General features: G+C 28.1%; 1 protein-coding gene across 2 annotated transcripts in view; it reads right to left on the reverse strand.

Moving 5' to 3' along the window:
• Positions 1-20,914, reverse strand: part of LOC136071818 (uncharacterized) — a 65,663-nt gene extending 44,749 nt beyond the window's left edge. For both annotated transcript variants that reach the window (XM_065797240.1, XM_065797239.1), the window contains exons 1-4: positions 20,834-20,914; positions 9,910-9,975; positions 9,681-9,777; positions 3,479-3,614 (exon numbers count right to left, since the gene is read on the reverse strand). In XM_065797240.1, coding sequence (XP_065653312.1) covers positions 3,479-3,614; positions 9,681-9,777; positions 9,910-9,975; positions 20,834-20,860 — 326 coding nt within the window. In that variant the 5' untranslated portion in view covers positions 20,861-20,914. The remainder of the gene's footprint in view (positions 1-3,478; positions 3,615-9,680; positions 9,778-9,909; positions 9,976-20,833) is intronic.
• Between the last annotated feature and the right edge of the window lie 1,792 nt (positions 20,915-22,706).

The raw sequence follows: 22,706 nt of genomic DNA on the forward strand, positions 1-22,706 counted from the left end.
GGCTCAATTTTGTTGTATTGCCACTACCAACTACTAAAGTCTTATTTGAGTTTCGGTAGGATAACATTGATTTTGGTATGCAGTAGAATTGAGCTGTAGCTCGCCATTTTCAATCTTATCCTATGCGCTTTTTGTCGTCTCCTTAGTGTAAGGCTTCTTGTTTGTTTTATTTTTTTCCATTTTAAATTTAGTAAATTCAATTTACAGATTTAAAGAGATTTTTGAAATTTAACAAATGATGCACTTTTGTGGTTAATTTGTGCACTTTAACTTCAACAGTATAAGTGAAGTACAAAATTAGTCAACATGAAAGTATGAAAACTTAAAAAACCCAAATAAAAAAAAATTCAGTCAGTGTGAAAAAAATAGTAATAAATAAATTTTAACATAATAAAAAAAATTCAATTAGAGTGAAAAAATAATAAACAGTTTAACCTATTAAATTTTAATTAACTAAAGGGGGAATTATTGTGTTTGGTTTAAAGTGAAAACTAAAGAAAATCTTGTTTCTGTCATAACTTTTTAACAGAGTAAGATTTTGAAAATCTAAAACTATTTTTGATATTAGCAGAAAATTTCCAACAAAATAGCTTCCTTTGTTTTAAAATTTCTTTTTTAAATCTTTCATGCTAAGAACCTAATTTCCAAAAAAAAAATAAGAATATTTTAAGATATTTAATAAGATATTTAAGTTTTGTTTAAACTTAAATATCTTATTAAACCAATCATTTTAATAACTCTTTTCTTTTTTGAAATTTTATAATTTTCCACACACTAGAAATTAAAAACTTTTTTAAAATTTGCAAATATCTTTATTTTTAGTGAAGATATTTAGTTAGTTTCCTGATAAGTATCTGTTTTTGCTTTCTTGTTCGGCTTTTGCTTTCTTGTTCGGTTTGTGGTGCTTTTACTCTACCTTAAATTTATTTTAAATTTTTTAATTTAAATTTTCTAATCCTAATGTGAGTGTGGTTTTAATTCCATTTTTAAGTCCACTCAATTTCATTACAAATCTGTGTACAAAAAAATTTTTAACATTGGTTTAATGAATGAAGGTTTATGAAACTACAAAAGTTTACTTAATGTCCATTTAATTAATGAAGTTATCAAAATACATAAAGTTTATTTAATAAACTTTAGTTATCATTATTTAAAGTAGACATTGTTTTCTGACAAGGAAGATTATATTCAAGATTCATATGATTCATTGCTAAATAATGAAACATCTGAAGTTAAAATTATGCATCAAATTACTGGACCCGTTTAAACAAAAATCAGGAAAATTGTAATAATGAAAAAAAGTATGCGAAAGATAAGTTTGGAAAGATCATCCATTTAATCATGGATTGCAAAACCCGATGGAGCAACATGTTGCTTATGCTAGACCAATTTGTGAAGTTAAAATAGTAACATCTTTAAGATTATCGGATCCTTCTTTTCCAATCATAGTATAAAAGTTGTCCTCGATGGACAGCACTCTTCTTTATATCCTGTAACTTTAGGGGTTCCTCAAGGTTCAATCCTTGGCCCTATACTCTTTTTAATTTACATTAACGAACTTCCAGATATTCTGACATCTAAGGTGGCATTGTTTGCTGATGATACTACTATTTGTTCTTGTCATGATAAGAAGTAAACACTCTGATAGTTGGGAGGGGGCATTTGAGCTTAAAAAGGGTCTCACAGTGGCTGGTGAAATTTAATTCAGATAAAACTCAATTTTTTTTCAGCCAATCGTTATTGTAATAATTTAGATCTTCTTATATTTAAGAATGGTAATGTACTCGATGAGTCATCTACTCTTAATCTTCTAAGACTAACTCTTACTTCTGATCTTTTTTGGAAGCCGTATATCAAATTCACTGCAAAAGCAGCATCTGCTAAGGTTGCATCTCTTTATCGAGCTCAACACTTTCTTACTCTAGATTCTATTCTTTATCTCTATAAATCTCAAATCTGGCCTTGTATGGAATACTGTTGCTAAATCTGGGGCGGATCTTCTAATGATGCCCTTTCTCTTTTAGACAAGGTGCAAAAACGCATTGTAAACATAGTTGGGCATGCTCTTGCAGCCAATCTCCAACCATTATCACATCATCGTAATGTTGCTTCTCTTTCTCTTTTTTACAAATACTATAATGGGCACTGCCTAAAGAGCTAGCGTCTCTTGTGCCATCTACTAAAATTTGACTGTTCCTAAGTGCTCCAAAAACTCTTATTCCTCTAGTTCTTTTCCTCGAGAATCAGCTCTTTGGAATTCGCTTCCTTCATCTTGTTTTCCTGATTCATACAATTTTCAATCTTTTATGTCGTCTGTCAATTGTTATCTTGCTCTACAATTTTTAACTTTTCTCTTTCAGTAACTTCCAACTCTAATAGTGGTTGCTTGCAGCCTTGTTGGAAGCAAAGATATCAAAAATTAAACAAATTTTTGTGTTAAAAAGGCACTTCTACATTTAGAATTGAATTTCAACAAGGATGATTCAATTAAGATGAACGAAAAGGAATGTAGAATGATATCTGATTTTGTAGTACATTTTACTTCCATTAAAGCAACTGTGGTAGCACTTTGTAGGCTCAACTTTAATTTCCTCTGATATTGCATTAGAGTTTATTAGACAAAAATAAAAGAACAACAATCTGAAATCAAAAACAATTGTATTATGCAAAGGCTGTCAATATGTCAATCTTATAGCAGTTTTAAAGTTGTCGATGATGGACAACACTCTTTATTACGAGTAACCTCTGTTTTCTATATTAACCTTGGTCCTCTGTTTTCTATATTAACGATCTTTCTGATAATCTTACCTCTAAAGCAACTCTATTCGCTGATGACACTAAAAGCAGCTCTATTTACTAATGACACATAAATTAGCCTTCATTCGCTGATGACAAATAAATCAGTCTTGATAAAAACAATTTCTTTAATCATTTAGACCACCGGCCAATCGTAAATGTGATAGCACTGGGTTCAAAGTAGCTTTATAAATTTTAACCTAAACACTTAACTGCTAATAACTACTAGTAACAACTAGTTACTAGTAACAAATTGCTAATAACTATCAACTGCTAATAATTATTAACTGCTAATAACCATCAACTGCTAATAACTATTGCAATATTGTAGATATAACTATATTGATGAACAACTAATACTGAGTCCTCGATTTTATGCCTTCTTTGATTATCTTTCACTACTTACCACACATAGAAACCAAATATCCAATCAATTGCAAAGTTAGCATCTACTAACATTTTACAGTGCTTGTCGTTTTCTTATTGACATACACCAAAGCCTTTATTACTATTATCATTATTAATATTATCAATAACCTCCTAAATTAAAATATTTTAATTTAAAATCAAAATAATAAATGACATGTCTAATATTTTAAACTTTCTTAGTGATTGTTGTTGTTTTTTTTTAGTATATATTTTTTTGCATTCACTAAACTTGGTATATAATAGTTGTACTCACCATAATTTATTACTGATATCATTCAACAACTTTTCATTATAAGTAAAATTATCGATCAAACGACAGTGAAATGTGCCATCTTCCTTGAGCAGAGAAGAAACAGAAACCAACATTTGACTATTTGGTTCTTGTTCGTCTATAAATATTTTAAATTTTATTTAGGTTAATCTAAAAATGAAAAAGTAAAACTTTTATTTGTAAAAATATTTTTAAAATAGTACTAACCAATAAAAATAAAATGGTTAACATAACATTTTTCTCTCTGAATTTTAAAATTGCCTGATGTTTCTGGTCAGTCTTTTTATGTCCCACAACAATTAGTTCATAAATGAAGTACTTATCTGGAGCCAGATGATTTTGTTTAAGGTTAAATATAATTATAACTATTTTTAAACAATGTACTATAATTATTGAACTTTGCAGCTTTTTTGAAAAATTTAAAATTTTTACTGGTTTTCCTAAATACTTTGTTATTTAAGATGTTATCTGTAAGCATGACAGTTGTTGTATTAATAGTTACTTAACATCAGCTATCCCCCAGAGCTTAATTCCTGGTACACATATGATTTTTTTTTCTTTCATAAAAGCAAGGCTTTCTTTCATAGAACTAATGACTTTTAAAATGCTGACAGTTGTTACATAACTTGCACACCATTATGTAGACATTTTTGAAAAAGATATGAAAATTATTGGTGAATACTGGTCAATAACCTACTTCTAAATCTAAAAAGTGGTATGACTGAAGATATGATATTTAAAGTCCCTCAATATATGTAATGTTATAGCAAAATATCTATAAACAATCACAGCATTATGTAACATCTTTTTGCACAAAAAAAAATTTAATAAAATTCTCTGATTGTTTTTCTGAATATCTTTTTAATTGAATGATAAAATGAATGTATATAACTCAGAATTGAAAATACCAACTGAAATAAGTTGGAGATCAAAAATATAAAAAAAGAGAAAAAAAGTGTTTATTAAGGCAGAGTAGAGAATGTAATAGTTTGCCTTTATCAGAACAAAAAATGTTGTTAGAACATTTTTAGGCTGATCTATTCATTTATTATTATTAAATAATTTTCTACAATTTTGATATATATAATAATTGTATATCAGTGGTGTACACTGGATTTTTAGATGTTTGAGCTTAGATACTTACAGGCATTGTGCAAACTCCAAACTTTTGTATGTTTATGCTTATATCAAAAAATAATGTTTTGCAAAGAATTGAGATGAGCTAGGGAACAAAAACACCCTAATTTTTGGGCCCACCCAGCCCTGAATGTGGGATCAACAAGTTTATAAAATATTTTCTTTACTATTTTTATCTAAATTTATATTCATCAACAAATTTCAAATTTCATGCAATAACCTCTTATTTTTCAAAAACTATGACCATATAAAGTCTTAACCCCCCTCAATTTGAAGGAGCTGTAAATATTGCAGGGTCATAAAACTAAACACTAAGAGATTATTGGATGAAACTTGAAATTTGTTGAATATGAATTTAGATAAAAATAGTAAAGAAAATTCTTTATAAACTCATTGCTCCCACGATAAGGGCTAGGTGGGCCCAAAAATTAGGGTTTTTTGTTCCCAAGCTCTAATCACCCCAATTCTTTGCAAAACATTCTACTTTGATATAAACATAAACATACAAAAGTTTGGAGTTTGCACAATACCTGTAAGTGTCAAAACTCAAACATCTAAAAATCCAGTATACACCACTGTATATATATACATATATATATATATATATACATATATATATATATATATATACATATATATATATATATACATATATATATATATACATATATATATACATATATATATATACATATATATATACATATATATATACATATATATATATATATATATATATATATATATATATATATATATATATATATATATATATATATATATATATATATATATATATATGTAATATATATGCATGGAATATAACGTCCGGTCAAAATAGCTATTATTTCTTGAAGAATGCACGAAATGGCTATAATAGCTATTTTGACATGAAAAAATCATCAAGTTCATTTCAATCATTCAATCATCATATTTTCATAAATGATTGAGGTTCTAATTTTAATACTATTTTAATAGAATTATTCAATACATTATTTTAATAAAAATATAAAATAAAATATTTTAACAATGATATATATTAATTGTTGTATTTAGAACATTTTTTCTTTTTTATGCCACAATTTACAATAAATGAACATTTAACTTATAGATAAATTTAAAATTACTATTTGCGTGTTTGCGCTATTTTTTTTCTTTAATAGGATTCATAAAAAATAAATATTTAGTAAAAATCTTGTTTTTTGTAATTTGAAATTTTTGTAGTTGTGTTAATAAAACAATTTTCTTCATATTAAGTATTCAATTTAAATAGCTACATAGAGAGTTAATAACATTACTGTTAACTAATTAGCATTAGCAGTTTTTAAAATGATTTTAATGAGCAGAGATATAAAATGAAAATTTTTCTTTAACATTGTTAACTTAAAAATTCTTTTAAGAGATTTAAAGATTGAAGTTCTTATTTTGTTATTATATGTAGTTGTTGTATGTAACTAACCTAGTGGACATGTATCAACTGGAGGATGTCTGTTAGATGTCTTACAGACATCTTGACCTCTAGGGTTAGCAGGGGTTGATAGGCAGGGCTAGGAAAAAATTTATTATATTTTATATATTATACATTTATGCATAACCTACATAAATGAAAATTTTTATACCATAAAAGAAAGACAGGGCCAAAAAAAGGAAAAAAATTTGATCCACCCAAAACTAGAGGTTCAATTTTGGTGGATCAAACTTGAGTTTTGATCAAACTAGAGATAATAACTCATTTGAGCAGCAACCATGATAGTATTTGTAGAAATTGAAAGAGGTGCAACCTTACAATGATAAGATAGTGGCTCGATTTGGTACTTGATTGGTAGATAAACCAGGTCTGACTACATTTGCAATGTGCTTTTGGACCTTGTCTGAAAGTGAGAGGATTGTTATTTGTCAATATAGGAATGTCAACAAATTGGGATAGTTGTTTGCAGTAGATAAATGAGTTATGTTGGAGTTAAAATCAAAAGCACGTAGGATTTTGTTGGAGTTAACATCAAAACAAGCCATTGCATGCTCCAAGCTGTAACAGAAGAGAAATCAAATTAAAGATTATCTTGCCCATCATATTCTTTTGTAAGACTGATGGAAATGTTGTCTGAACCGCAAGCCTAACGAAACTAAAATTGAGAATTTACTTTAGCATCTGAAGTTGGAGTGATTTGGATGCATAACAATGGGTTAATCTGTTTAACTGAAATGGCAGGAAAAGTATGGCCATTACATTCAAGAGTCAAATTAGAGGAAAAGCTCTTTGCAAATAACTCTGCTTTTTTCTCATGGTCAAAAAATCATGGTCAAATTTACCTAAATTTGTTACTAAAAAACAGAAAATATGAAAAATGAAAGGAAAAAAAGGGGTTATTCTTAAGTGCACAGCAGTTGATGTTGTAATAAATTTTGAAAATTTTCTAACCCACCCTGAGCTTATTAAGATTCCTCCCTCACCCTCCCCCACCCCTATTTATTGAATTTTATTTAGGGATGCTGAGTCCCAAAAAAGACTCCAGTTTGAAAGTCACTTAAAGATTACCTCCTAGTTTTTAAGATCCAGGAGCTCTGAAAATATAAAAAAGCTTACGGACTACTAATGGGAAAAAAAACTTTTAGTTTTGGACATCAGAGACCAGGAAAAAATAAAAATATAAAGTCTGAGTCCTTATGGAAATCCGAATCCCTGATTTTACTTGTTGTTTTAAACAAAGAATCTGTATCTCAAAACTAAAAACAAAAAATAATTTTATTTATTATTTTCTAATTTCTGAGACCATTCAGGTCATAGAAAATTAGAAAATATAAATTCACTTACAGAAATAGAGATAAAAACTCCTACCCTCCTGTTTATTAATACCCCCTCCCTCCCCTTATTTATTACATGTGAACAAATACTTGATTTGTCTATTGATTGAAAGAGTTTAACAATTTTATTAGGCTAAATTTTGTTTGATTATATGACCAGTATGTTTTATAATCATTTCTCTTCCTTTACTTACAACTTCCTCCACAACTCTAAATCCAATTGAAAAAGATAGCACAAAATTAGAAACATCACTTCCTGAATTATCAATAACACTTACCACTATTGCAGTATGTTGCCTAACTGGAAATCCCTCACCTATTGCTGTGAAAACTATTTTCTTTAAAATATTTTTAGATAAAAAGGTAGATAGTTTATATCTGTTATGATATTCTAATAATTATTACATTCCGACTATGAATTAGGTTTTAGGATTAATTCTATGAACTATTAAATGCCAAATCAAATTAAATAATAAATGCTCCATCATATAAAACATGTTGCCGCACATAAAATATAGAAAGTGATAAAATAATGAAATGCAGAAATTGATGGTAAACAACTTTATTAAATAATGATGATTTTTGTCTCAACTAAATGTTGGCCACTGTTCAATAAAAAAGAAACTGTTTATTATTGATAACAATTAATTTAGTAAAACTTGTTTAGTTTAGTAATAAAATTTAATAAAATACTTAGAAACATTAAATAAAAAAGTCAGAATATGATTCTAAATTTCCTCATTATATTATCTACTAATGATGTAAATTTGAAAATGTTTTTTATTTCTGTTTTAGGAAAGACCACAATCCAATTCATATAATTCTAACTAAAGTATTCAAGACAATTTAAAAAAAAAAAATAGAAAAGTTATAAATAAAGTTAAAAATAAAGAAAACCGTAAAAGCCAGCCACAAGTAAAGGAACAATTTGATATGGTCAAAGCTGTTTCAGTATCATTACTGTCAAGTTACTCTCAATTGTTTAACACAATGTGGGATGGGAATAAAAGGATGGATGGGAATTTTTATCCAAATGTAATAAATAAGGTGTAATGAGAAAAGAAGGAGGGGGAGGGGGAGATTTTTTTTTTCCTATCAGTAAGTTGATATTTTAAACTAGAAAATTATAACTGAAATTTTTATTAGATACAGTTTCTTTTTTCGTACAAGTAAAATTTAACAAACAGGGGAGGCGATCTTAATAAGCTCAGGGTGGGTTAGAAAATTTTCGAAAATTATTAAAACATCAACTTACAAATGACAAGTGTTTTGTTTAATTTTAAATATTTTAAGTTGACTTATTGGATTCCTTGCCTAAAAATATGTTAGTGTACACATTTTCAGCTTTCTATTGCACACAGAACAATGACCAAAACCAGTTTTCAAAATGGCGGGATTTTGTTGGTTCAAGACAAAGTTTGAAGAGTCATATCTTTGAAACCGTTTGGAATTGGATAAAATTTTAGAAATGTTTATAACTTATTAAAATCTTTGAGTGGTGTAAAAATTAGCAAAATCTGAGACTTAGGGTTGCATCCACTGGATGTTTTTCACATGGAATCACCCTAATAAGATCAGACCCATAAATTAGAGATGTAATGCCAGACTTACTTTAGTTAAGTTGACATTTTTAAAGACTTTCCAAAAGTTTCTTGAACCTAACATCTGAGATAAGATACAAAATTTAGTAAACTGAGAATTATGGGCAGAGAATTTTTTTGGGCAGAGAATTGGCTTTTAGAGTCTTAAATAATTTTGAAAAATTTTCTATTATCTTGGTTACATGATCAAAAATATGCTATGTAGAAATATATGTACCTCTTTAAGTGGCTACTAAAGTTGAGGAGGCTACTAATAATTGTTTTGACTCCATTTAATGGATTTGAACTTTGTTCCCTTACAAATTGCTAAATTTGTAAGGGAACAAAGTTCAAATTCATTAAATGGACTCAAAACAATTGTTAGTAGCCTCCTCAACTTTAGTAGCCACTTAAAGAGGTACATATATTTCAACATAGCATATTTTTGATCATGTAACCAAGATAATAAAAAATAAGCTAATTGTTTAATCTCAATTAATCTAATAATTCTAATTAAAATAAAATATAACATAAACTGTTTAATGGTTCTTCATATTGTTAACTTTTGGAGTAAAAAATGCGCTAAATCATATTTTATATGTAATAAAAGGGAAAAAAAAAGTCATTTAAAATTAGTAAAAAAAAACACAAATATATTTCCTTACTCAGCATATTTGATTGATGAGAAAGAAAAATTTTTAAATCTGGCCAATTTTCATGCGATAAACAAGTGTCTGTAAATATGCTGCATGCTGCCTTTGCCTTTTAAAAAGCAAAAAAAAAAATTATAAAAAAATCAAATATTAAATGACATATTTTTAATAAATTATATGAAATAGGAAAACAAAAAATCAAGTTCATCAAAGTTTAATTTTCAGATCATTAAATGATTACCTTTTTGACTGAGAGTAACAACTCTCCAACAGATTGTGTAGCTTCCAACGACCTCTCGTAAAGAAGCTGAAAAAAATTATTTATAAGGACACAATTTTTTCAATTAAAAACATTATAAATGATATTGCTTTATTTCAAATAAATATTAGCTTGTTTAAAAAAAATTAGCTTGTTTAAAAAAAAAATTAACATATTACTAAAAAAAAAATTAACTTATTGCTAAAAAAAAAATTAGCTTATTGTTTAAAAAAAAACATTAGTTTTATGTTTAAAAAAATACATTAGCTTATTGTTTAAAAATATATATTAGCTTATTGTTTAAAAAAAAAGAAGTAAAGAAAACGGCTATAAAAAAATGAGCAGCAGTTGCACAGTGGTTAAAATGTTCGCTTCAGAATCAAGAGATTTAAAGTTCAATGCCTGCTCTTGCCATATATGCAACTTTGCTAGAGGTAGTAAGTGACCAGGGCCCCAACTAAAAATGAGACTTTTTTCAAACCCAGCAAAATTATAAGATTTAGCAGGGGTTGATAGCCTATCAACCCCCTGCTAATTTTATATTTACATTTACTATTTATTACATAATGGAATATTTATATATTTTTAAACTCTAATTTACTTTCAACAAGATTGCAAGCAACCATTATTAAGTTATGAGTTACTTTAAACTAGAGGACAGGTTAAAATACTAGAAAATGGTTAACTGGAGACTTCAAAAGTTGCAGGATGTATTAAAAATGAAAACATGAAGATGGGGAAGAGTTAAAAGACTTTTTTGATGTGCAAGGACAAAAAACTGAATTAATAAAAGTTTTTATAGCATGAAGGCAACAGATAAAGTAAAAGGATGCAACTTGTTGAACAAGACGCCAAGTGAGAATGAGTTTTGGTTTATCGTAATAGTGATGATAGCTTGTTTGAACATTGACCATGATAGTATTAGTAGAAAAAAGAAAGAAATGCAACCTTATAACAATGAGAGGGTGGTTCAAGCTTGGCAGATAAAGCAGGTCTAACTACATTTACAATGTGCTTTAAGACTTTGTCTGATAGTAAGAGGGTTGTTATTTGTCAATATAGGAATGCCAACAATAATGCAGAAAAATAAATGAGCTTTGTTGCCTTAAAAAATTTAAATCCACAAGCCACTGCAAGCCTTAGACTGTTACAGAAGAGAGATCAGATTAAAAACTGGTGCTTGTTCTAAGCAATCAAAAAATGAAGACTTTGTTGTTTAGACAAGAGTATAAAGTTGAGTCCTTAGCTAATAGAGGTACTTTAGATGTAAAATTTTCATGAAGATTGTTATTTTAGATAAGAAACATTACAGGAGCCAAGATAGAACTTTGTGGTACCCTTAAAGTTACTTGAAATAAAGTGGAGTGTAGGTCTTTAAGAATAATTTTAACTCTGCAGTTAGAAAGAAATAATTTATTAATCTTAAAAACTTTATATTAGGTCAAAGTGTTTTCTAGAGTTTTGAAAAATTGGAACCACTTATTTAGCACTTTTTAAAAGTTTAGCAAAAATTGAAGAGAATTCTGGAGAACACTTTTTTAAGACTATGATGGAAATCTTGTTTGGAGCACAAACTCTAGAAGTGTTCAATTGAGAAATTACTTTAGCATTACAAGCCATAGTGATTTTAAATTTTAACAATGGATTAATCTGTTTAACTGGCAGAAAGAGTGCGGCCATTAGATTCAAGAGTTGAGTTAGAGTAAGATTTTTTTGCTAAAAACTCTACCTTATTCTGGGGAGAAGTAAAAAGTCAGACCCATGAGATTATATTAAATTAGAGATTATATGTTAGACTTACTTTAGTTAATGAAACTGTTGAAGACTTAGCAAAAGTCTCCAGATTCTAACATCTGAGATAAGAAACAAGATTTAGTAAACTTAGAATAACAGAGCTTAATATCAGACAGAACCTTTTTACATTGCCTTCTTGGAATGATAAAAGGACATTTGTTTATAAGAAAGACGTTCTGGTAAAAAAGATGAAAAGAAAATAATTACTGTTTAATAAAACAACTGCTCAAGATGGTAAAAAATGCAGAGTAGAATGAGACTTGACTTAATATTGAAGAGAAGGAATAGACGCTTCTAAACTTTTATTCCTGAAGGAATAAAAGCTTCCAAGATGCCCTTTATGCATACATATTATGGGTATAAACATATATCTTTGCTATTTATTTAGATGCTGGAAAACAATATCCTTTCATATTTATATAAACTTTAATATTTATATGGTGAAGCCTTTGCCAAAATAGATGATCAGATGAATGTGTGGTGTGACTCTAACATGGCAAGAAAAAGGCATAATCTTAAATAGATTAGAAAAAAGTGCCTAATTGGACAATGTTTGTTAGAGAAGATTAAAGTGATTTAGGTATCAGCATGTAGAGAGGTAGAAGCTTCAGGAGAAAATGGTAGTGCTAGAAGTAAGAAAACTTGAAGAGTTATATATTGTATGAATGAGGTTTAGTAAAGAAAAGAAAACCCGGCCCTGGCTATATTTTATTAAACCTGGCCCCAGTCAAATGTCAACCCCCGTCACTTACTATCTATTAAACAATATTTTATTCTTAGGTGCCAATTATATTTTAAAATGACTCTGCACTATTAAACTCTGTTCTTATTGATGATGTCATACTAAAGTAACTATCTGAAAGGGCTTTAGTATAGAAACTCTCAAATGTAACAACTGAAAATTTCAGTTTAGCCAGCTATGTATATGGGCAGCTATGTATAAAAGACATTTTTTTTTCTTGCTGGTCATGGTTGACCATTTGAAAAAAATTAGAATTTTTAAAAACAATGCTTGACAAATAATCAGGATATTATATGGAAAATGCATTTAAATAGTTTCCTTGTTTATGATTTTTCTGTAAAATGACAAACTTATTCTTTTTTTTTCCCTTCAATTATTTAGATTATTTTAGTGGTGAAAATTCTTTTTTCATAAACAATTAAAATTCTTATATTATTATTTTAATAAAAATATTTAATATCTTAATTATGAACTATAAATATATTTTTCTTACAATTGTACTTATTCACTTTTTTTTCTTCCCTTAAATCTTTTAATTCATTTTCTCATAAATTTTTTGGCCGCAATTCGCAATAAATGAATGTATGATTCGTGGATAAAATTACTATTTTTATGTTTGTGCTTTTTTCTCTATATTAGGACTCTTAAAAATATATTAATTCAGTATATATGTATATTCATTGAAATTTTGTTTAATGTAACATTAGTAGTTATTAAAGTAGTGTTACATAAAACAATTATCTTCTTAGTATTTGGTTAAAATAGTATCTGCACATAAGAATTATCTTTCTATTTATAAAAGTTAGTCATTAAAAATTATTACTAAAATAAAATTTATTTTTCTTCATCTATTCTATACTTCATTTTTTTCTTCATCTATTCTATTACTAAAATAAAATCTATTTTTCTTCAACTGTTCAATTATCATCTATTAGGCTGGCGAAGATGTATTTTTAATACATTGTTTCCAGTTTAGGATGCTGAATGATAGATCTTGTTGACTTGAATGTTGTTGAATCCATGGGTTTTGCTTGTGTCTCTGTTTTTATGACTAGGCAATTCATTCTCTTATCTACTAATAAGGGTACAGCTTTATTACTCAGTTTTATAGTTCTGAGGTCGGCTGGTAGTCAGGTTTCCCAAACCCTGTGGTAGCTCTCAGAGAGGCTGATTCCATCAACAGCTAAAAAATATCTAAGTATTAACAGTGCCATATTGCGCATGCATGGTGTCCCTGTTTGTACTTTTGGTGTGCATTGCCAAAGCCACATTTGGAGCCCTTTGTTACCGCTAAGGGTATATTAATAGTAATGAGACGATTGCTTGGGCTGTTAAACAGTGTTCTGAGTACTATCTATGATTTGAGTCCAGTTCTTTAACAAATTTAAAAATGAATAAAGTACCAAAAACTATAAAACACAAAAAACCATCATCATCACCAAGTTCTCTAAACCTATCATTCACTAATATTCGTAGTCTTCGAAGTAACTTTTCTTCTGTTGAGTCTTATCTCTTGCAAAGTTCACAAAACCTACTTGCTCTTTGTGAGACTAATTTGAGTTCAGCTGTTTTATCTTGCAATCTTAGTGTTGATGGTTATCTTCCTTTAATTCGTAGCATAATTTAAGACTCCAATAGTCACATAGTTGGCCTGAGCATTTACATTCGTAAGAATTCACCCATTTGTCGTGAAACTAGGTTTGAATCCACAGACTATTCTTTCATGTGCTTTCGTTTAGCACCACTTCACTCTATTCTCTTTGTTCTATATCGCTCTCCTTTATCTCAAGGCTGGACTCTTTTTGATGTTATTTCTGATCATATTGACCAAGCCTATCTCTTTATCCATCAGTTAATATAATTGTTGTCGGTGACTTTAATGCTCACCACTCTGAATGGCTTGGCTCTAGTGTCAGTGATTCTGCAGGTATTAAAGCCCACAACTTTTGCCTTTCACAATCCCTAACTCAAATAGTCAACTTTCCAATTCGCTTTCCTGACAAGCCAAATCATTTACCTTCTCTACTCGACTTATGTCTTGTTTCTGATCCTAGTCAGTGCTCAGTTTCTCCACATTCACCCTTAGGTGCTTCTGATCACAGTTAGATCTCTCTAAAACTAATATCTCATTCTTCTTCATCACCTGAATCCCCCTATTATCGAACGTCTTACAACTACAGTTAAACTGATTGGGATTCTTTCCATGATTTTCTTCGTGATGGCCCTTGGGTAGAAATCTTTTGTCTTCCTGTCAAGAAATGTGCTTCTTACATAACTTTGTGGATTCAGGCTGGCATGGAATCTTTTGTTCCCTCTCGACAATTCCAGGTCAAGCCTCACTCTCCTCCATGGTTTTCCTCACACTGTGCTTTTGATTGCCAATCAAAACCATTAATTCCATATTTATCAGCAAAACAATTCTTCAGAAAAAAGATGTCTGTTTTATTACTGCTAGAAACCATTGTAAAAAGGTTTCGTCTAACGTCAAAGCCAGCTATTCTAAGGTCATAAAATCTCGTATCTTATCTCAAAAATTAGGCTCTTGTGACTTCTGGAGAATCTTTAATAGTATTAATAATAAGGGCAAATCTTTTCATCGATATCATCTCTTGATTCCACTAGTTGCATTCTACTTGATATTGCCAACAAACAGGTTGATTCATTGCTTGACATTCTTATCACTCCAGCTTCTGATTTAAAGTGATTTCCTGCCAAGACTCTTCTACAGCTTGTGGCCCGGACAACATGCCTGTTATTGTCTTGCAGAAGTGTTCTCCAGAGCTGTAGTCTATACTCTCAAATCTATTCAACAAGTGCTTATCAGAGTCTTGTTTTCCAGCCTGCTGGAGAGCAGCATCTGTTATTCTTATCTTCGAAAAATTCTGGAGAGCGATCTGATTTGTCTAACTACTGTCCCATAAGTCTTCTTCCTATCATAAGCAAGGTTTTTGAATCTTTAATTAACAAATACTTAATTTCTCATATTGAATCTATTAACTTACTTTCTGACCATCAATATGAATTTTGATCTTCTAGTTCTACAGCTGATTTGCTAACAGTAATAACCGATAGGTTTTATCGTGCATTAGATAAAGGTGGAGAGGTTAAGGCCATCACTCTTTGCATTTCAAAAGCTTTTGATAAAGTTTGGCACGCTGGTCTTCTCCATAAGCTTTCTTCTTATGGTGTATCTGGCAACACCTTTAAGATTATTGAATCCTTCCTTTCCAATCATAGTATAAAAGTTGTCCTTGATGGACAGCACTCTTCTTCTTATTCTGCAACTTCAGGGGTTCCTCAAGGTTCAATCCTTGGCCCTATACTCTTTTTAATTTACATCAACGATCTTCCAGATATTTTTACATCTAAGGTGGCATTGTTTGCTGATGATACTACCATTTATTCTTGTCGTGATAAGAAACCAACACTCTCTGATTGCTTGCAGGGGGCATTTGATTTGAAAAGGATCTCACTTCATCTCACACAGCATGGGGCTCACAGTGGCTGGTGAACTTTAATACAGATGAAACTCAATTTTTTTCAGCCAATTGTTATCACAATAATTTAGATCTTCCTACATTTATGAATGGTAATGTACTTAATGAGCCATTTACTCTTCATCTTCTAGGATTAACTCTTACTTCCGATCTTTCTTGGAAACAATATATCAAATCAGTTGAAAAGTTAGCATCTGCTAAGGTTGCATCTCTTTATCAAGCTTGACACTTTCTTACTCCGGATTCTATTCTCTATCCTTATAAATCTCAAATCCAGCCTTGTATGGAATACTGTTGCCATATCTGGGGCGGATCTTCTAATGTTACCCTTTCATTTTCAGACAAGGTGCAAAAACGCATTGTAAACATAGTCGGACTTGCTTTTGCAGCCAACCTCTGACCATTATCACATCGTCGTAATGTTGCTTCTCTTTTTCTTTTCTACAAATACTATAATGGGCACTGCTCTAAAGAGCTAGCGTCTCTTGTGTCATCTACTAAAATTCATTCTGATGTTACTTGTCATTCAATTAAGTCTCATCCTTTTTCTGTGACTGTTCTTAAGTGCTCTAAAATTGCTTATTCGTCTAGTTTTCTTCCTCGAATATCAGCTCTTTGGAATTCGCTTCCTTTATCATGCTTTCCTGATTCATATAATTTGCAATCCTTTAAGTTGTCCGTCAATCATTATCTTGCTCTACAATATTCATCTTTTCTCTTCCAGTAACTTCTAACTTTAATTAGTGGTTGTTTGCAGCCTTGTTGGAAGGGAAAATGTTTAAAAAAATAAATTAAACTTTTGACTGTCTAAAAAAAAAACTGACCATGTGTTAGCCGGTTAAAATGACCGCTTTCATTTGTATTCTTATTTACATCGCTGCATACATAAATACATAAATGTATTTATGTGTGCAGTTATGCTTTAAAGCATAAAATGGAGCGCCATTTACGTACGTATTAAGCTAATTAATTTAAGCAGTAAGCTGTTGTACTTTTTACCATTTTTTAATGTTTAAACATGTTTTAAAGCTATCTTTTAAGTGGTAAGAAGTAATTAACTTTATAAAAACTACTAATAAAGTTTGAATAATAAAAAATAATATAAAAAGTTTGAATGACAATTTGATATTAGCGCCATGTACAAATGTAATAAGCTAAGAAAAAACAAAGAAAATTTTATCTTTATTAACCTTTTTCATCAAAAATCTTTTTTTGCAAAAGAAAAAAAAGGATGTTATATGATGTAAAAATAAAAATTAAAAAAACTTATTAAAAAAACTAATCTTTATCATCTTGCAAGCGCAAGAATATTTTATTTAGACAATTTCTCATAACAAACAATAACAAAAATAATTAAAGAATTTAAAAAAGAATAACAATAAAAAAATTAATATTAGCTAAAAAATATTACACGCATTTTAATTTTTATTGTTTGTTTGTTTGTCAATGTTTAGTTTCAAATGATTGATTTTATCAACAACAACAACAAAAAAATTACTAACTTTGAATGACATCTTATAAAAAGCTTATTCTTTTTATAACTAAATAAAAAACTTCGTTTATGTATATAACTCTATTATTAATTTTTCAAAATAATATTTCAAGGGAGTTTAGATGCTCTTGCTATCAAGAATAAATATACTTGATAAGACTATCAAGTATAAATGATTTAAACTCCCTTGATATATTTTAAAACTATCAGAGTTATATCTATAAATAAAGTTTTTTAATTAATTATTACAAGTATTTATGCTTGAAGCAATACAGCTCTTGCTATGTCATTGTTTATATTTACAGGTTTTACTTTGCAAAAAATAATAGTCTAAAAAAACAATATTTCATAATAGTAACTATTATCAGCTTTATATAATGAACAGATTGTGCGATATAAAAAAAGTAAAAACAGAAATTTCCTTATAATTTGGAAAAAATTTTGATTATAAAAATTACTTAAATAACTTGTGAACATGCTGTAACACTGCATCAAAAATGTTTATATAGTGCACATTCAACTTTTTTGTCATAAGGCAAGTAAAAGCGCAACTGCTTAAATTTTTTAATAAATGGTACCTAGAAACTCAAATCTTTGTCACAAAAAAAAGTGCTTGTTAGGTTAATTAACTAAAGTTTTTTTCTTGTTTGCAACAAATAATATTTTTTATTTGTAATATTTTTTATTTTTGTTAAACTTTATAAAATTGAAAAATTATTATTTGCAAAGCTGCAAATTTAAGAATAATGAAAAATAATAAAAATTACATATTTTAATTTGTTTATACAAATGTAGAGAAAAGAAAGAAATTAATTTATATTAAATGTTAAATTTATATTAAATGATAATTAAAAAAGTGTAATATTAAATTTATTATTTAATATTAAAAAACAAAAACATTAAAACAAAACATTCCACAATATATAGATTTACAAAATAACACTTCTAGACTTGTTTTTCTTAATTAGTAAATTAAACTTGCTTTACTGTAATTTATTTTATTCCGGTAGTTTAAAAAAATTAATGTACATATATAAAAATAAAAAATAAAGATAACTTTATGATGCCAAAATCACGGCAAATCATGTGCTAAGCAATTTTTTTTTTAAGATATTTAAAGTGCGAGACAAGTTGTGTTCATATCATAGATAAACATTAGAAAATAAGTTAAAAGTGAATTAAACTTACCAAAACATACTATTGAATGAGATTTAAAAGCATTTTTTGTTTTGCCATTATACTTCTAAATGAGAGCCTAACTTCAGGCTCTCAAATCTGCATAGTTTTTTCCATTAAAAAAACATCTGGTTTCAATAATGAATGTTTTCACTCACCACAGAGTTTTTTAAACTCAGTTCAGTTTCAACACAGTTCACACAACTAGATTGGATTTTGCCTTAACACTAAGCGCAATATAATCCAACATAATTAAATTTTAAAAGATTGAAGAATCTTTAATTTTTTTTTTAATCTTTCTCACTATGCTGGGTATAACAAAATGGGTATCATGGATGCAGCTGAATTAAATTTATAATTATTGAGCGTTAAAATTCTTTTAAATTTTTCCTTTTTTTTTTTAATTCCAAATTTCAATCACAATATTATTTGAATAAGAGAATTTTAGAAGACTAAAATTCTCTTGTTCAAATAGATTTTTTTTTAAATAAAATTCCTAAAAACAACTTGTGTATTTATAGAATATGTTTGATTTTGATAGCGCTTAAAATAAAATATAAAAAAATGATATCGCGTTTTTTATATTCTATTCGAGATTTCTTGTCAAAATAATTTTTAGTTAGAAGCTTATATTATGTGTTACAACATAAAAGATATAAATAGAAACATTTATATGGCTAATTTTTGCGAGTCTTTAAGTAAATTTAGTAGTTCAGTAACTGTAAGTTACTGTAGTTATTTACTGAAGTAAATTAACTGTGATGTACTTTATCCACTCAGTGAATCAAACAAAATATAACTTTAAAATAATATTGGCTTCCACGCAGAGATTTAAAGTAATTTAAATTCAAAAGTGCTTTATGTTGAATAAAATCCATGAACAAGAGAGCAAAGATCATACTTCTATTCAAACAATAAATATAGCCTGACATACCTTTTGACCTCAAATAAAAAACTTAGACAAAAACATTAGTTTTAAGAATGGCTAAAAAAAATGCTTAGAAAAGAAAAAAATTAAAAAAAAATAAAATGCAAAAGTATTTTTTTAAAGAAAAAACTAATCATGACAGTGTGAAAAGCAAACGCAATACGCTTAATTTGAACCCTGATATAGTTGAATACACTATTTTCATTAATTGCTGGGATACTTGTTTTATTGTAGATACTTAGAACTTCCTATGCTACAACTGTCACTTAATGTGGCCATTTCAATAATTTTTTTTTTTTTTTTAATGTCTGCTCCCACCCTCTAAATGTGTTCTATATAATAAAATAATACTGGAATTAAAATTTTTTTGAAAAAAAAAAACATTTTTAGGGGCAGCTCGAGACCTTTAAACATCAGACTTGTAACTTGTAGAACTTGTCCAACCAACAACAGATGACAAGTAGAAAAGATTGATAATAAACAACTGATTGTTTATTATCAATCTTTTATAAACCCCTTTGTAGCAACAATTATCATACTTTATAACAACCTGCAATATAAAGCATAACATGTAAAACATGTATATTCTTGTAATATATTATTAGCCTTACTTCAGGTTTGATGGGGGAAAAATCTATAGCTTATAAAAAACCATTCAAAAACTAACGATGTTTAAGACAAATACGAGAGAACAACACATTCACAAAAATTGAAAATACACAAAAATATAATCCATTTATTTAAGTTTATAAAAAAAAAAAATGCTTTCAGGCCCTCGGAATTACGAATAAAGAGGTTGGCAAAAAATTGATTTAAAATTCTGATCTGATGCCAACCTAAAACCGTTTTAGATTGGATATTTCAGATCAGCAAATTTTGAGAAATTTTAGTAAGGCTCAAATTAAGGGATTGCAAACTGCGATATCTGGAAATGCTTCTGGTCTTTTAACACGTAGTTTTTTAAAAACTGTAAACTCTGTTTTTATCACTAAACAATAACAATCAACTTTTTTTGATCTACAAAATATGCATTTCATAGGACAAAACAAAGGAAAAATTATGAAATCAAAAATTCTAATTTTTGATTAGAATTTTCTACTCATTGTACCATGATAGAAAACACATTTTGATTCCTTTTTGTTTGATTGTTATGTTGATAGCTCCTCATATATAAACACAGTTTTAGAGAACTTTTGCAAAAATGTTAAGATGAAGTGTTAGTTAAACATTTAGTAAACAAAAACAAAATAAAATAAAAAACTATCATATAAGATTACCTCAGATATCTTTAAAACAGAATCCATTGTGTATTCATAAATTTTATATTGATAACTGAAATAAGAAATTTATGTGTAATGTATGTATAGCAGGTTGTCTAATAAAAACAATTAATTAAAAAAAAGGCCATAAATATATTCTATATAAAATATCACTGGATTTAAAAGATTTTTAAATCAAGTGATATTTAAATCTAAAAAATGTTCAAGATCCTTGAACATTTAATGGGTCCCTAACATTATCAAAAAGTTTTTAAAGTTTTTAAATGTTGGGTCTCAAATGAAGAAAAATTATTTAAAATTTTTAAAAATGATAATCATTTTATAAAATATATATATATATATATATATATATATATATATATATATATATACATATAGAGAGAGAGAGAGAGAGAGAGAGAGAGAGAGAGAGAGAGAGAGAAAGAGAGAGAGAGAGAGCTCGAAATAACGAACTTTTTTGTTCTGGACAATTTGTCAGATAAATACTCAAGTTTATCGGACATGTCTGATAAAAACTATAGAAGTGTGATCAAACGCCATTCCTGACCATGCATTAAATATTTTGTTTTTACAACTTGACCACACAATTTGTTTTGAAAACTCTAGGCATTTCAAAATGCGCTGAAAATAAAAAGAAAATTTGTAAGATAAATTATATAAAAAAAAAAAATCTTAAAGAAAAAAATAATCTAAGCTCAAAAAACTAAAATTTGAAAAGAAAACTTACTATACTATGTGAAATGCTTTGTAAATTATGAAATTATGTAATTATTAAATATGTAATTAAATATATAATAAAAATGTATAATAAAAATACAAAACTACTTAATACATAAATTACTATGTAAATATATTAAATACATAAATTATTAAGTTTACTTATTACTTTATTAAATAAAGTAACAAATTAATTATGATGCTTACAATAAACACGTTTTATTTAAATTATCATAGAATATTATATGTAATTACATTTATATAAATATGCATTTTTTTAAAAATCTTTTCAAACTTTTTCTAGGAAACAAACGTTACGTAACAACTCAAATTTTATAGTGTAATAAAAAGTACTGTTTTCTATAAGCGTTAAAATAACTATTACATTAAAACTTTTATAAAAGAAATTTAAAAGGTGTTTTAAAAGCTAAAATATTTGTTTTAAATTTATAAAAACCATTGGACAAAAAATAAAATAAATACTAAACTATAAATTTAAATTAATAACTAATTGCAACATTTTAATAGAAATGATAAAAAACGGGCTACTTAATTCAGCGCTTCCAAAATTTGATAAAGTAATAAATGAAGACATTGACTGGGACTGGAGGAGTGCCTTGAATTAGAATGAAAATGTAAAAAATAAACTAGAACAATTGGATAAAAACAAAGCAATGGGCAGTGATATGGTGAGTCCATATATACTTAAACCTCTAGCAATCATATTCAGTCTTACAATTGAATCAGGCACAATACCAAATATTTGGAGTGAAGCAAACAAAACCCCTTTTTGGAAGGATTTATTTTGAATGTTTGTGATTGCTACACAAATAAATCCTTCTAAAATTCATTAACAATTTTAAAAATTATTGATGTAGCAATCACTGTCCATTTGCAAATACATGATGCTCTACCCTGACATCAGCATGGTTGTGAAGAAGAGGGCTTGTATAACCAACTTACTGGAAGCAATGGATTTTCTGACAACATACATGGAGTCTAAGTGTCAAATTGACATGATGTAACTCGATTTCAGCAAGGCCTTTGACAAGGTATCACACAAGAAGCTATTACTCAAATGTGAAGCATATGGGATATCCAGTGTTTTGTTGAGATGGATCAAAGTTTTTTTAACCAATCATAGGCAACATGT

The sequence above is a fragment of the Hydra vulgaris genome, chromosome 05 (assembly GCF_038396675.1).
Source record: "Hydra vulgaris chromosome 05, alternate assembly HydraT2T_AEP".
NCBI lineage: Eukaryota > Metazoa > Cnidaria > Hydrozoa > Anthoathecata > Hydridae > Hydra > Hydra vulgaris.